General features: G+C 44.9%; 1 protein-coding gene across 24 annotated transcripts in view; it reads right to left on the bottom strand.

Annotated features, from left to right (window-relative positions):
* Positions 1 to 7,593: 7,593 nt before the first annotated feature.
* The window catches only part of mllt10 (MLLT10 histone lysine methyltransferase DOT1L cofactor), a 498,389-nt gene continuing 490,172 nt past the window's right edge, over positions 7,594 to 15,810 (bottom strand). For 22 of the 24 annotated variants that reach the window (XM_072508512.1, XM_072508515.1, XM_072508511.1 and 19 more), the window contains 3 exons: positions 12,428 to 12,527; positions 9,247 to 9,447; positions 7,594 to 8,881 (listed from right to left, as the gene is read on the bottom strand). In XM_072508512.1, the coding sequence (XP_072364613.1) occupies positions 8,834 to 8,881; positions 9,247 to 9,447; positions 12,428 to 12,527 (349 nt within the window). In that variant the 3' untranslated portion in view covers positions 7,594 to 8,833. The remainder of the gene's footprint in view (positions 8,882 to 9,246; positions 9,448 to 12,427; positions 12,528 to 15,810) is intronic. The other 2 variants (XM_072508507.1, XM_072508516.1) reach the window with 2 other exon arrangements.

Below are 15,810 nucleotides of genomic sequence, written 5' to 3' on the forward strand. Positions count from 1 at the left end.
AATTCTTGGCTATCTGGATTCCCAAGTAGCGAAAGTCCCTTGTTACCTTCCTCAGCGGTAAGTCCTCTATTTCTCTGCTCTGCTCCCCTGGATGCACCACAAACAACTCACTTTTCCCCATGTTCAGTTTATATCCTGAAAATTCTCCAAACTCCCCAAATATCCGCATTATCTCTGGCATCCCCTCCGCCGGGTCCGCCACATACAACAACAAATCGTCCGCATACAGAGATACCCGGTGTTCTTCTCCTCCCCTGAGTACTCCCCTCCACTTCCTGGAACCCCTCAATGCTATTTGCCAGGGGCTCAAGCGCCAGTGCAAACAATAATGGGGACAGAGGACATCCCTGCCTCGTCCCTCTATGGAGCCGAAAATACGCAGACCCCCGTCCATTCGTGACCACGCTCGCCATCGGAGCCCTATACAGCAGCTGTACCCATCTAATATACTCATCTCCAAAGCCAAATCTCCTCAACACCTCCCACAAATAATCCCACTCCACTCTATCAAATGCTTTCTCGGCATCCATCGCCACCACTATCTCCGCTTCCCCCTCTGGTGGGGGCATCATCATTACCCCTAGCAGCCTCCGTATATTTGTATTCAGCTGTCTCCCCTTCACAAACCCAGTTTGGTCCTCATGGACAACCCCCGGGACACAATCCTCTATCCTCATTGCCATTACCTTGGCCAGAATCTTAGCATCTACGTTCAGGAGCGAAATAGGCCTATAGGACCCGCATTGCAGCGGGTCTTTTTCCTTCTTTAGGAGAAGCGATATCGTTGCCTCTGACATAGTCGGGGGCAGCTGTCCCCTTTCCCTCGCCTCATTAAAGGTTCTCATCAGTAGCGGGGCGAGCAAGTCCACATATTTCCTGTAAAATTCAACTGGGAATCCATCCGGTCCCGGGGCCTTCCCCGCCTGCATGTTCCTAATTCCTTTCACTACTTCCTCCATTTCGATCTGTGCTCCCAGTCCCACCCTCTCCTGCTCCTCCACCTTAGGAAATTCCAGCTGGTCCAGAAAACACATCATTCTCTCCTTCCCATCCGGGGGCTGAGCTTCATATAATCTTTCATAGAATGCCTTGAACACTCTCTCCGCTCCCCGCTCCATCTCTCCCTCCTCATCCCTCACTCCCCCTATTTCCCTCGCTGCTCCCCTTTTCCTCAATTGGTGGGCCAGCAACCTGCTCGCCTTCTCCCCATATTCGTACTGTACACCCTGTGCCTTCCTCCACTGTGCCTCTGCAGTACCCGTTGTCAGCAAATCAAATTCTACGTGTAGCCTTTGCCTTTCCCTGTACAGTCCCTCCTCCGGTGCCTCCGCATATTGCCTGTCCACCCTCAGAAGTTCTTGCAGCAACCGCTCCCGTTCCCTCCTCTCCTGCTTTCCTTTATGTGCCCTTATTGATATCAGCTCCCCTCTAACCACTGCCTTCAGCGCCTCCCAGACCACTCCCACCTGGACCTCCCCATTATCATTGAGTTCCAAGTACTTTTCAATACACCCCCTCACCCTTAGACACACACCCTCATCCGCCATTAGTCCCATGTCCATTCTCCAGGGTGGACGCCGTTCTTTTTCCTCCCCCATCTCCAAGTCCACCCAGTGTGGAGTGTGATCCGAAATAGCTATAGCCGTATACTCTGTTCCCCTCACCTTCGGGATCAATGCCCTTCCCAAAACAAAAAAGTCTATTCGCGAATAAACTTTGTGGACATAGGAGAAAAACGAAAACTCCTTACTCCTAGGTCTGCTAAATCTCCATGGGTCTACTCCCATCTGCTCCATAAAGTATTTAAGCACCTTGGCTGCTGCCGGCCTCCTTCCAGTCCTGGACCTCGATCTGTCCAGCCCTGGTTCCAGCACCGTGTTAAAATCTCCACCCATTACCAACTTCCCCACCTCTAGGTCCGGGATACGTCCTAACATGCGCCTCATAAAGTTGGCATCATCCCAGTTCGGGGCATATACGTTCACTAAGACCACCGCCTCCCCCTGTAATTTGCCACTCACCATCACGTATCTGCCCCCACTATCCGCCACGATGGCCTTTGCCTCAAACATTACCCGCTTCCCTACTAGTATAGCCACCCCCGTTTTTCGCATCTAGCCCCGAATGAAACACCTGCCCCACCCATCCTTTGCGTAGTCTAACCTGGTCTATCAGTTTCAAATGCGTCTCCTGTAACATAACCACATCTGCCTTAAGTTTCTTAAGGTGTGCAAGTACCCGTGCCCTCTTTATCGGCCCGTTCAGCCCTCTCACATACCACGTGATCAGCCGGGTTGGGGGGCTCTTTACCCCCCACCCCTTGTCGATTAGCCATCCCCTTTTATCCAGCTCCTCACCCGGTTCCCACGCAGCTTTGTCCCCCCCAGGCGGTGCCTTCCCGCCCCGCCCACCACACCCCATACCAGCTCCCCCTTCTCCCCAGCAGCAGCAACCCAGTAAATCCCCCCCCCCCCGCTAGATCCCCCACTAGCGTAGTTACACCCCCCATGTTGCTCCCAGAAGTCAGCAAACTCTGGCCGACCTCGGCTTCCCCCCCGTGACCTCGGCTCGCACCATGCGACGCCCCCTCCTTCCTGCTTCCCTATTCCCGCCATAATTATCATAGCGCAGGAACAAAGCCCGCGCTTCCCTTTTGGCCCCGCCCCCAATGGCCAACGCCCCCAGCTCCTCCACCTCCCTTCCTCCCTCCCCCACAACCTGTGGAAGAGAGAAAAATTACCGGGTTGCAGGATTAACAACATAAAAATCATCTCTCCCCCCTTTTCCCCCCCTCTTCGCCCCCCATATTCGCCCCACCACTTTGTCTCAAACGTTCTTTTTTAATAACCCGCTTATTCCAATTTCTCTTCAACAATAAATGTCCACGCCTCATCCGCCGTTTCAAAGTAGTGGTGCTTCCCTTGATATGTGACCCACAGTCTTGCCGGCTGCAGCATTCCAAATTTAATCTTTTTATGAAGCACCGCCTTGGCCCGATTAAAGCTCGCCCTCCTTCTCGCCACCTCCGCACTCCAGTCTTGATATACGCGGATCACCACGTTCTCCCACCTACTGCTCCGAGTTTTCTTTGCCCATCTGAGGACCATCTCTCTGTCCTTAAAACGGAGGAATCTCACCACTATGGCTCTGGGAATTTCTCCTGCTCTCGGTCCTCGCGCCATCACTCGGTATGCTCCCTCCACCTCCAACGGACCCGTCGGGGCCTCCGCTCCCATTAACGAGTGCAGCATCGTGCTCACATATGCCCCGACGTCCGCCCCTTCTGGAAGACCAAGAATCCTTAAATTCTTCCTCGCATTACTCTCCAGCACCTCCAGCCTTTCCACACATCGTTTATGGTGTGCCTCGTGCATCTCCGTCTTCACCACCAGGCTCTGTATATCGTCCTCGTTCTCGGCAGCCTTTGCCTTCATGACCCAAAGCTCCCGCTCCTGGGTCTTTTGCTCATCTTTTAGCCCTTCAATCGCCTGTAATATCGGGGCCAACAGCTCCTTCTTCATCTCCTTTTTAAGCTCTTCCACGCAGCGTTTCAAAAACTTGTGTTGTTCAGGGCCCCATATTAAACTGCCACCTTCCGACGCCATCTTGGTTTTTGCTTGCCTTCCTTGCCGCTGCTCTAAAGGATCCACCGCAATCCGGCCACTTTCCTCTCCTTTTTCCATCCGTATCCAGGGGGGATTCCCTTCTGGTTTACCGCACAGTGCTTTTAGCCGTTAAAATTGCCGTTGGGGCTCTTATTAAGAGCCCAAAAGTCCATTCCACCGGGAGCTGCTGAAACGTGCGACTTAGCTGGTCATCGCCGCACCCGGAAGTCTTCATTTGCTTTCTTAATCACCTGTTGCACCTGTAAACCAACTTTTTGCTACTCATGCACTAGCACACCCAGGTCTCTCTGCACAGCAGCATGTTTTAATATTTTATCATTTAAATAATAATCCCTTTTGCTGTTATTCCTACCAAAATGGATAACCTCACATTTGTCAACATTGTATTCCATCTGCCAGACCCTAGCCCATTCACTTAGCCTATCCAAATCCCTCTGCAGACTTCCAGTATCCTCTGTGCACTTTTTGCTTTACCACTCATCTTAGTGTCGTCTGCAAACTTGGATACATTGCCCTTGGTCCCAAACTCCAAATCATCTATGTAAATTGTGAACAATTGTGGGCCTAACACTGATCCCTGAGGGACACCACTAGCTACTGATTGCCAACCAGAGAAACACCCATTAATCCCCTCTTTGCTTTCTATTAATTAACCAATCCTCTATGCATGCTACTACTTTCCCCTTAATGCCATGCATCTTTATCTTATGCAGCAACCTTTTGTGTGGCACCTTGTCAAAGGCTTTCTGGAAATCCAGATATACCACATCCATTGGCTCCCCGTTACCTACCGCACTGGTAATGTCCTCAAAAGATTCCACTAAATTAGTTAGGCACGACCTGCCCTTTATGAATCCATGCTGCGTCTGCCCAATGGGACAATTTCCATCCAGATGCCTCGCTATTTCTTCCTTGATGATAGATTCAAGCATCTTCCCTACTACTGAAGTTAAGCTCACTGGCCTATAATTACCCGCTTTCTGCCTACCTCCTTTTTTAAACAGTGGTGTCACGTTTGCTAATTTCCAATCCGCCGGGACCACCCCAGTCTAGTGAATTTTGGTAAATTATCACTAGTGCATTTGCAATTTCCCTAGCCATCTCTTTTAGCACTTTGGGATGCAATCCATCAGACTTGTCTACCTTTAGCCCCATTAGCTTGCCCATCACAATCTCCTTGGTGATAACAATCCTCTGAAGGTCCTCACCTGTCATAGCCTCATTTCCATCAGTCACTGGCATGTTATTTGTGTCTTCCACTGTGAAGACAGACGCAAAAAACCTGTTCAGTTCCTCAGCCATTTCCTCATCTCCCATTATTAAATTTCCCTTCTCATCCTCTAAAGGGCCAATATTTACCTTAGCCACTCTTTAATGTTTTATATATTTGTAGAAACAATGGCGGTCTGTGGCCAGCCACCCCGATCCAGGAGGGACATGATCCCACAGCCCTTCTGGTTGCCCCTGTAACTCCCTCCACCCCCTTCCCTATCCAGTGGCACAACTGGCAGCCCACCATTGCACCTTTGGTGATTTTACTTACCTCCTCTCACTCCCTTGGCAGCTATGGCTCACGGTCCCCATTTTTAAATACAAGTGAACCTTTCCATTCTCACTCCAGCCTGGCAGAGCAGCGTGGGAGGCCCAGAGACTACCAGGTCAGGCCCGTAACGGCCGTTAATGTACAATTTGCATGCCCAGGCCGTGTGTGGAATGCTTTTGAGGTATTGCGTTCCGCGGGGTGACTATGCAACCTCTATTTTTGGCTGATGCAGTATTCTCTGCCCAATACCGATTCGCGATACCGGCTTTAGCCGACGGGGAATCCATCCCTTAGGGTTTGCGGTCAGCGGTAATCTCCAGGAGGTTGACAGTGGGGTAATTCAGTGATGGTAATGCCATTAAATGCCAAGGGAAGATGGTCAGATTCTCTTTTATTGGAAATGGTCATTGCCAGAAATGGCGTGGCACATATGTTACCCCCAAGCCTGAATGTTGTCCGGGTCTTGCTGCTCGACACACACTGCTTCAGTATCTGAGGAGTCAAGAATGTTGTTGACTTTTGTTCGATCATCACATGTTCTTGTGATGGGAGGGCAGGTCATTGCTGAAGATGGATTTTGCATTGAATAAGATTTCCTACAGTGCGGAAGGAGGCCATTTGGTCTATCGAGTCTGTACTAACCCTCTGAACAAGCACCCTCCCTCGGCCCAATTCCCCACCCTATCCCAATAGACCCACCTAAATGTTGGACATCACCTAAACCGCACATCTTTGGAAGGAGGGAGCAATCCGGAGCATCCGGCCGAAACCCATGCAGCCACGGGGAGAATGTAGACTCCACATCGACAGTTACCCAACGCTGGAATTGAACCCTGGGTCCCTGATGCTGTGAGGCAGCAGTGCTAACCACTGTGCCACCATCTTGCCCATAGAACCTAGGATGCATAGTGGCAGGACTGTACAACCTACAAGTTGCTCTTTTGCCACGTAACCTCTCCCACATTAAAGGATAAGGGCAGCATCTTCATAGGGAAACCACCTCCGCCTGCAGGTACTCCTCCACCTGTGGGGTGGGACAAGGAGGGTTACGGAGCGATTGGTCACACCATTCCCATGGCGGTCCCGATTGCTGAAGATGCGCCCAACACTTGCTACCAGCTTTTACGTTGAGAATGGCAGTTGACGGGGAAGCACGGTGGTGCAAGTGGTTAGCACGGTTGCCTCAGCCGAGGTCCCAGGTTCGATCCCGGCTCTGGGTCACTGTCAGTGTTGAGTTTGCACATTCTCCCCGTGTTTGCGAGGTTTCGCTCCCACAACCCAAAAGATGTACAGATAGGTGGATTGGCCATGCTAAATTGCCCCTTAATTGGAAAAATGAACTGGATACTCTAAATTTAAAAAAAAAAATGGCGGTCAATACTGTTTTTTAATGGAAACAAATGAGCTGTTCCAGCCAGAAGCAGCAGCAGAGAGCAATTCACGCACCCTGCACATGGCCTCCTAGTATCAAATCACAGAGCCACAATGTTTCCATTTTCCAGCTGCTGGCAAGCGAACTGTGAAGATAAATGGTTTTCTTAAGAGATGGCCAGAGACTCAAATAGGCAGGGCCAGGATCTCTCAACGGAATTTGCTGGAGAGACCTGCGCAGGGGAATTAAGGGCAGGACAGAGTAATATGAGCTCTGTACAGACAGAGTTCCAGGGCCTCTGGTTTGCAGCCTACGAGGAAGAAATTTACTCGGGAACAAAGCTGTATAAAAATGATTCCTTGAGGTATGGTTTTATCAATTGCAAATAAGGATGCAAAGCCCATGTGTGTGTTATATGCAGGGAAGTACTTTTTCTTTTCTAGATTTAGTGTACCCAATTCATTTTTTCCAATTAAGGGGCAATTTAGCGTGGCCAATCCACATAGCCTGCACATCTTTGGGTTGTGGGGGTGAAACCCACGCAAACACAGGGAGAATGTGCAAACTCCACACGGACAATGACCCAGAGCTGGGATAGAACCTGGGACCTCGGCGCCGTGAGGCAGCAGGGCTAACCCACTGCGCCACCGTGCTGTGCTGCCCCTATGCAGGGAAGTATTGGCAAATGAGAGAACTTTCAGATTTTGAAAGAGTGGTGGGTGAAAAATTCCTTTTGAGGTTGAGGCAGATAATTAATTTTGACAACTTATTCTTCATGTGCAAGGGCAGCTGAAAAACTGAACATACAAAAACTGCTAACACACAAGTTAAATTCCGTTGGAATCCAAAAACCACTTGAAAAATATTTGTACAATAGCACTATTATTTAAGGAATAAATAAATAAAAAGTCAGCTATTTTTGCTGTAGGCGACAGAAGGCAGTAAAGGAGTTATTAACATCAGATATATTTTCCATAACTACTAATTTATACTCACTGTTTTAGTCTCACAATCATCAGCAGACCAGTAATGCCCATGAACAATTGCTGAGACAATTTTATATATCATCCTTTAATACATTTGATATTTTACAACTAAGTAAAATAAACACTACAGCAAATATCTTCAAATCTGTACAAAGTTTGTTACAGAAAAACCAGTGGGTTGAAAGTAAGAATCTAAAATGAACCACACTGCGTTTTCTTTGTAAATATCTACAAAATCCAGTTGGTCTTAATGTTTTCTAAAATTCCCCTGAATGTATAAAAATAAATTAATAAAACAATACTCTTCCAGTCAACTGCACAACTGCTAGTTAGAAATATCACAAACCAAAATATTGAGGTTTTATATTTCAATTTTTCCCCACAATTACTGAAATTCACCAAAGCATATTTACAGATGAGAGATACAAACTGTGCAACATTCAACCTCGAGACTTATCAAGGTAACTTCAAACACTCTTGCAGTTGGATATGTAGAGGGCGTTGGTCTACAGATTGTTCAAACTTGTTTGGCCATGTAGAGAGCTGGGAATTCCTTCCAAAAAGGAAGATGATGTACTATTGGAAATTCCTGCTGCTGTGACAGGAACTGTGATCGAGTGTGTACTCAGCTGTCCAGAGCTAATTTACAATGGACCTAGCAACAGGCACTTGGTTAGGCTGACAGCCAACATATCCCTCAAAAGAACTTTCCCTGGTGGCAGGCTAATCCATTTCTTCCACTTTATAGATTGATCTGGTCCCCCAGCAGCCAAACAAAATCTCAGAAGCCTATTGCGTCACAACTGAGTAGCTATGCTGGGGTGGTCCTGGAAGAATACCACATTCACAGCAAAACACAAAATGCATGCAATGTAAAAACTCAGGTGATGCAAATCCCAAGCCATGCCTGTCACATTAGCAGAACCAGGAACAATCCCTTTGTCACTTTTTTTGCAACCTAACTTGCATGTTATTTAAGAGAAATTTTATTACAAAATCATAACTTTACTGCCATCAAAACAGTTCAAGACAATCACAAAACTGGATGATTCGAGTTTTGCCAAAGAAGTTGAAAACAAGTTCATTTTTCAGATTCCTCGATGCCCAATGTCACTCGAGTGAGCTATTAGTGCAATCAAGCTGCAAGCCTCGCAAACCAAATGTTGTGATGATATAGGAACATCTTGGGAAAGTTATTTGGGGTATATGTTGATATATGGTGACTATCAGTGGATTTGCCACTCTTCAGCTGGTTGAACTGCTGTGACAAAAGGGCAGACACACTCTGGAATTTAAAAATCCTGTGTCAACTTTTTTCCTGTGAAACAGGACTACTACCTTTGTCACTGAGCCTCTGAAAAGAAAGGAAAAAGTGCAGCATTAACATTTTCCACATATTTATAATTAATTTAAAACCTCTCATCTCGACTTCCTAAATTCCATTATATTTTTCAAATAATCTGTTACTTCAAAATACTTAGCTTAAAATGTAATTGTTGCATTGCAAAAATATTCTCTATGTTAACGAAAACAAAATAAATAAAAACAGTCCATTATGTGCCTATGTTTTAAACAAAGCCTAAATAAAAAGCTAAATCTGTGTTTAATTTTAACAACTTTGAAATATAATTCAATTATATGTACAAAAGCAACAGAATAAAATATCTTCCATAATGAATGTCGAATGTAAAATATACTGTTTCAGACTATGACACTTACTGCAACCTTTGGTGTGGAAGTTTCAGTATGAATGGATATGAAAGGATTGGAAGGAGCTGAGTGAAGTGGTTGAGTTTGGGCACTTGCCAGTGGATTATTCATAGGGATCTGTGTTGTTCCAGTGATCTGCAGCTGCTGTAGCTCATGGTGATGTTGGTGCTGTTGCTGCATTATCTGATAAAATAGAGCTTGATGTTGTTCCTAGTTTTAGTAACAATACATGTAAAATGTAAATTTCACATTAATTGGCAGCAAAAATCTGCATCATGGATTTAAGTACATAGATCAAGAGTAATCAAGAAAGAGGGATGAAAATAATATGCGTAGAGTTGGTAAAGGCGAAATACCAGGGAAAATGCTCAGCAACCCACCAAAGTCATTCATGAGCTGTAGGTTGGACATCCTTTAACGTCTCTATCCTCTCCAACTACTATCCAAGCTTTGAGCTCTTAACTAAATTTCATATTCACCAAGGCTACCTAGACAATATTGTCTTCCCATACTTCACCTTGCATGTCAATAAACATCTGTTACCTTATCTTGGAATGATGTGGAGATGGCGGCGTTGGACTGGGGTGAGCACAGTAAGAAGTCTTACAACACCAGGTTAAAGTCCAACAGGTTTGTTTCAAACACTAGCTTTCGGAGCACTGCTCCTTCCTCAGGTGAATCTTGGAATATTCTAATATCTTTCAAGCTGTTTCCAACATATTGGCAGTATATCTACTGTCCTTACTGATCTTTATTGGCTCTCTGCCTCATTACATCAAGTTCAAAATTTTCATCAGCATTTCAAAATCACTCCATGATTATCCCCTACTACAATGTTGTAAACTGCTCCAATCTAGTGGTCTTCAAATCTCCAACTCTGGCCTGCTCTGCAACTCCCAATCCTTCAACTTTACTAGTGGTAGCCAAGCCTTGGGCTGTCTTGTTATTAATTCAAGGGATGTAGGATTTGATGGCTAGGCCAACATTTATTGCCCTGGTCAAGGTGGTGGTAAGCTTCCTTCTTCAATTGCAGTAGACGATCTGGTGTAGGTACACCCACCGTGCTGTTAAGGAGAGAGTTTCAAGGTTTTGACCCAGTGACAGTGAAAGAATGCCAAGATATTTCCAAGTCAGGATGCTGTGCGGCTTAGAGGGGAACTTTCAGATGGCAGTGTTCCCATGTATCATCCTTCTGGATGGTAGTGGATTTGGAAGGTACTGTCTAAGATACCTTGGTGAGTTGCTGCAGTGCACCTTGTAGATGGTACACAGTGCTGCCACTGTGCATGAGTGGGGAAGGGAGTGAATCTCTTAAGGCCTTCTCAAAATCTACTTTTTGAAAATGTATAGTGATTTCTTCTAAGTCTCAGTGACCATTACACCACTCTAGTTTCCATCAGGATGTTTTCTACATTTAAGAAACTATATAGATGCAAATTATTGTTGTAGTATGTATCAATCACCATTAAATTAGACATATGATGCATTTACATTGCAAATATGGGTAACTACAGTGTCTGGTCGAGCCACAGGTTATTTTTTTATAATCTTGTCACAAGTAGGCTTACATTAACACTGCAATGAAGTTATTGTTGAAATCCCCTAATCGCCACATTCCGGCGCCTGTTCGGGTATACCGAGGGAGAATTCAGAATGTCCAATTCACCTAACAAGCACATCTTTCGAGACTCGTGGGAGGAAACCGGAGCACCCAGAGGAAACCCACACAGACAAGGCGAGAACGTGCAGACCCAAGCCGGGAATCGAACCTGGGACCCTGGCACTGTGAAGCAACAGTGCTAACCACTGTGCTACTGTGCAGCCCACATGATGTTACACTGAGCAGAATTCTGGAGACTGCGAGGAATAGTGGGAAGCCATAAAAGTGCAATACTCATAATGAGGAAAGGAAATGATGGGTAAACTAGCTAAATAGTGGTGTTTGAAGTTTGTCATATTTTCTTCCTCTTCGTCATGTTCACGTTTTGTAAGTTATTTGACCCATACTTTCAAGCCATCTTTAAAACAGCATGGAGTGTCCAGCTTTAGTGAATATATGTTTCTAGGTTGTTGCTTTGCCGTGATGGCAATATCTTTCTTGCGGTCAAAGGGAGCATCATGAGGCATGCTCCATTACTCAATGCGGTAACTATTGTTTTGTAATGCTTACCTATAATTTCATTTCTGAATTAAAATACCAGATTTTAAAATAACCTTTTGTTCTATTTAAATTAAATTTCCCTTATTTGTCAATTTTGCAATGTGATTTCTTTATGGAACAAGCAAAGCCAGTTTTGCTCAAATTAAATGAAGGTTTAGAACTCCCCTTTACATGCAGAACAATGAGGTGAATTTACTACCAAGGTGCAAGAGCTCAATCACCCTTCCAGTTGAAAGAGGTGGCAAGGGCGTTTGCTATGACCAATGTTTGGTATGGTCACAACCTTGGAAAGTTTCAGAGACTGGATGGAAACATAGAACATACAGTGCAGAAGGAGGCCATTCGGCCCATCGAGTCTGCACCAACCCACTTAAGCCCTCACTTCCACTGTATCCCCTTAACCCAATAACCCCTCCTAACCTTTTTGGACAACAAGGGCAATTTAGAATGGCCAATCCACATAACCTGCATATCTTTGGACTGTAGGAGGAAACCACAGCACCCGGAGGAAACGCACGCAGACACGGGAAGAACGTGCAGACTCCGCACAGACACCCAGAAGGGAATTGAACATGGGACCCTGGCGCTGTGAAGCCACAGTGCTAACCGCTATACTACTGTGCTGCCCGTTTGGAGCCTTGTTTTTAAAGAAACAAATTACATTTAAAAATATTGTTTTATATCTTGTGATACTCAAACATTTTTTCTGTCTTGCTTTTAACACACTTCATTGGCCAAATCAATACAGGTCTGTAAACTACATTAAAAATGATTCAAAGTTCCCAAAAGCGAAAGCCTCGACAAAAAGTTGAGCAAGGACAATCTTTATACAATTACTCTATACGGTTGTATTACATTTTCAACTTAGTATAATTATATATTTAAATCATACTATTATATATTTAAATTATACTTGCAAGCTATACAATTTACTTAAAATAGAAAATAGTTACAATATATTGGTATGGTAATTAACAAGCTATCAAAAGCATCTTATTCATTTGGAATGTCATAAAAGAATATTCTTACTGGAGTAAGCTGTTGAGATGGCACCAATTGTTGAAGTGGTTGTTGCTGTTGGTGAAATAACAGTTGTCTCTGCTCAGAGAGCAAGCTCAATCCTGGCACACTACAAACAAAAAATATTTTGTCAAAACATAATACATAAAATACACTAAAATAAGCCACATTTTTAATCAGATAGGTTCACCAATTTCAATACCCGGATACAATAGAACATTTTTGATTCAAAGCTGCTTTTTTTATTGCAAAGGGAGGGTAGACACGCAGGTTCTTTTGGCAATGTAACCGCTCTGTAACATTGCTTTCCCCACTAGTTGGATAATACTGCCTGTTGTGTTAGGAAACAGTAATAACATTTTAAAAATTCAATATTTGGGAATGGGTTCTGATGGTTTCATATGTAAAGGACAAACTATTTTAAAATGGAAATTGTAGAAATACAGGTTGGCTGAGTTGATGGAACTATAGTTTTTGATATGCTGATTAGCTCAGCAACACTGCAATCATAAGTTTGTTTACCTGAGGCAAGTTGGCAACAATGGAGGATAGAGAGTCAAAGGTTAAAGTAAAGATGGCAAAAGTTTTTTTTAAAATAGGGTAAATTTCACACTTGCTGGGATGTTGTTTATACTTTTAAAACCTATGAGAAATGTCTTCACCCAGAGAGTGGTGAATCTGTGGAATTCACTACCACAGAAAGTAGCTGAGGTCAGAACGTTGTGTAATTTCAAGAAGGAATTAGATATAGTGCTTGGGGCTAAAGGGATCAAGGGATATGGGGAGAAAGGTGGGATTAGGGTATTGAAATTGATGATCAGCCATGATCAGAATGAATGGCAGAGAAGGCTCGAAGGGCTGAATGGCCTCCTCCTGCTTCGATTTACTAAGTTTCTATGGGAGGTTATTGTTTCCTCAAATTATACCAAATTGCAAAATGCTGTTGAGAACAGGCATGTTGAGAACAGGCAAGTTTCCCTTCTGGGATTTGGAATATTCTGGCATTTAACATCAGCGTGCTTTTTAAAAGTTAAATTTCCATACCCAATTCAATTTCTTTCCAATTAAGGGGCAATTTAACGTGGCCAATCCGCCTACCCTGCAGATCTTTGGGTTCACCCACGCAGACACGGGGAGAATGTGCAAACTCCACACGGACAGTGACCCGGGCAGAGATCGAACCCGGGTCCTCGGCGCCGTGGGGCAGCAGTGCTAACCACTGCGTCACCCTCAGCTGTGCTCTTAACAGTTGTTAAGACTTTTTTGGTCGCTCACCACGAGGTCTTGAGACTTGTATGTTAAACATAAACGATTTATTGTTAATCCTTAACCATGTACATACCCCAGGCACTGCCATGCATGGGTGCTGCCTCCATGATGGCTCCTTCCAGACTTTACTCCCAAAATCTATCATGTGACTCTATACACATCATACCATGGGTGGTACCATTTGCTAATCCCACATTAATCCTTGTTCTGCCTTGCACCTTTATATATTACAATGGCATGCTGCTACAAAATGCAACACTGGCAAGTCTCAATGTCTCTCCACATACTGCATAATAAGTTCTTAAATTTTCCTGTTGACTCAATAAATAAATGCATCATGCATGAACCGTGCAGAGATTTCTGGTTGATGCCAGGGTTATATCAAGTTGATTGATATTCTGGAGGGTCTCAATATTCAGAGAGGAAGTATGGATGCCTGTTGAACTCCAGATTTGGCAAAGTTAAAAACTGGCAGAATGGGTTGCTACTGTTTTGTTGTTGTGCACACAACACAATAACAATGTAGCTTAATGCCACACCTCCATTTGTGACAAAATGGCAACATGATTGCAATTGGGAATTGAGTGAGTAAATTATTGGTAGTCAGTTTTGGCCAAGCCGGTGGCGTAGTGGTGTTGTCACTGGACTAGCAATCTAGAGAACCAGGGTAATGCTCTGGAGTCCTGGGTTTGAATTCCACCATGACAGATGGTAAAATTTGAATTCAATAAATATCTGGAATTAAAAATCTAATGATTACCATGGAACCATTGCTGATTGGCGTAAAAAGCCATCTGGTTCACTAATGTCCTTCAGGGAAGGAAATCTGCTGTCTTTACCCGGTCTGGACTACATGTGATTCCAGACTCACAGCAATGTGGTTGACTGCCCACTTCTGAAATGGCCGAGCAAGCCACTCAATTCAAGGGCAATTAGGGATGGGGAACAAATTCTGGGCCCAGTCACAATGTCCACATCCCAAGAATGAATAAAAAAAATCTCCTGACATACACTGGTGGAGCGAATGGTCCCACCACCTACCCCAACTAGCTGTCAGTATTTCAGAGAAAGGGAAAAAGAGAAAGCATAATTTAACAATGCCCGCTTAAGACACAACAACTCAAATTAGGTTATGGGTTTCTGTATGATCTTACCTACAGTCAACACCTGCACCACGCATATCTGGTGTTGCTAACTTTTGGTTGGTTCAATTGGCTCTGTTTTATAACCTTTGCTCTCGAGTCGCCAGGTATCTTTATGATACCGCCAAGAGATTCAAGTTCAAGTAATGATCAAAAACTCAACACACCAATTAGTAAGATTCAAATCAAAGCACATTTATTATACACACTAAATCACTACTCATGCATAAATTCTACTTCTAAGCTATTTCTACAACTAACAGGCCTATACTTAGCTTCGGACTGGCCCACCAGGTATGGGGAACAAATGGCCTTTCGTTCGGATTCTGAGTCTGCGGGATTCAAAAGCTGGTATGGACTGGTAGCTAGGAGCGCCTATCTCGTAGCGAGCCTTGACTTAAGACTTACTTCGTTGGAGCGGCAGCTGGACAGGTCACTCTCAAGGGTTGCTTCGTGTTGCTGAGTGACCCTGTCAAGAAGAACGATTTGAACTTGGGGGCCTAACTTTATCGTCCCCAGGGGCTTCCCGCCTTTCAGGGCGGACCCTGTACCTGGTTCCAAGTGATTGGACTTTGTTCCAATCGCTTGGTTCGATTTCTCCAATACTGGAGCGGTTCCCTGATCGATGGGCGGTCTTGAGGTGTCCGTTAACCTCTTTTGTGTTGGCTCCTGCTGGCGCCGAGGAGTCTGGCTTGGCCTTGATTATCCCAAATGTTTCGATTGTTCCCGGGGATCGCTCATTAGTATGTAGATGGCTGCTACATTATTGTGCAGATGGCTGCTTGTATCAATGCTGTCTGGGCTTTTGCAGAGTTTAATACACAGTAACTTGCACCTGCTAGTTTCTGCCTCTGTTGGCTGAATTTCCCTTCAGCCTTTGCTGTTCTCCATTTTACGTCGGGAGTCGGCCAACCCAGGTGGCTACACTCCCTCCTTGTGATCCTAACGCGAAGCGTGAAGGATCACATAACTGCGTTGTTC

Source organism: Scyliorhinus torazame, chromosome 6 (assembly GCF_047496885.1).
Source record: "Scyliorhinus torazame isolate Kashiwa2021f chromosome 6, sScyTor2.1, whole genome shotgun sequence".
NCBI classification, from domain to species: domain Eukaryota; kingdom Metazoa; phylum Chordata; class Chondrichthyes; order Carcharhiniformes; family Scyliorhinidae; genus Scyliorhinus; species Scyliorhinus torazame.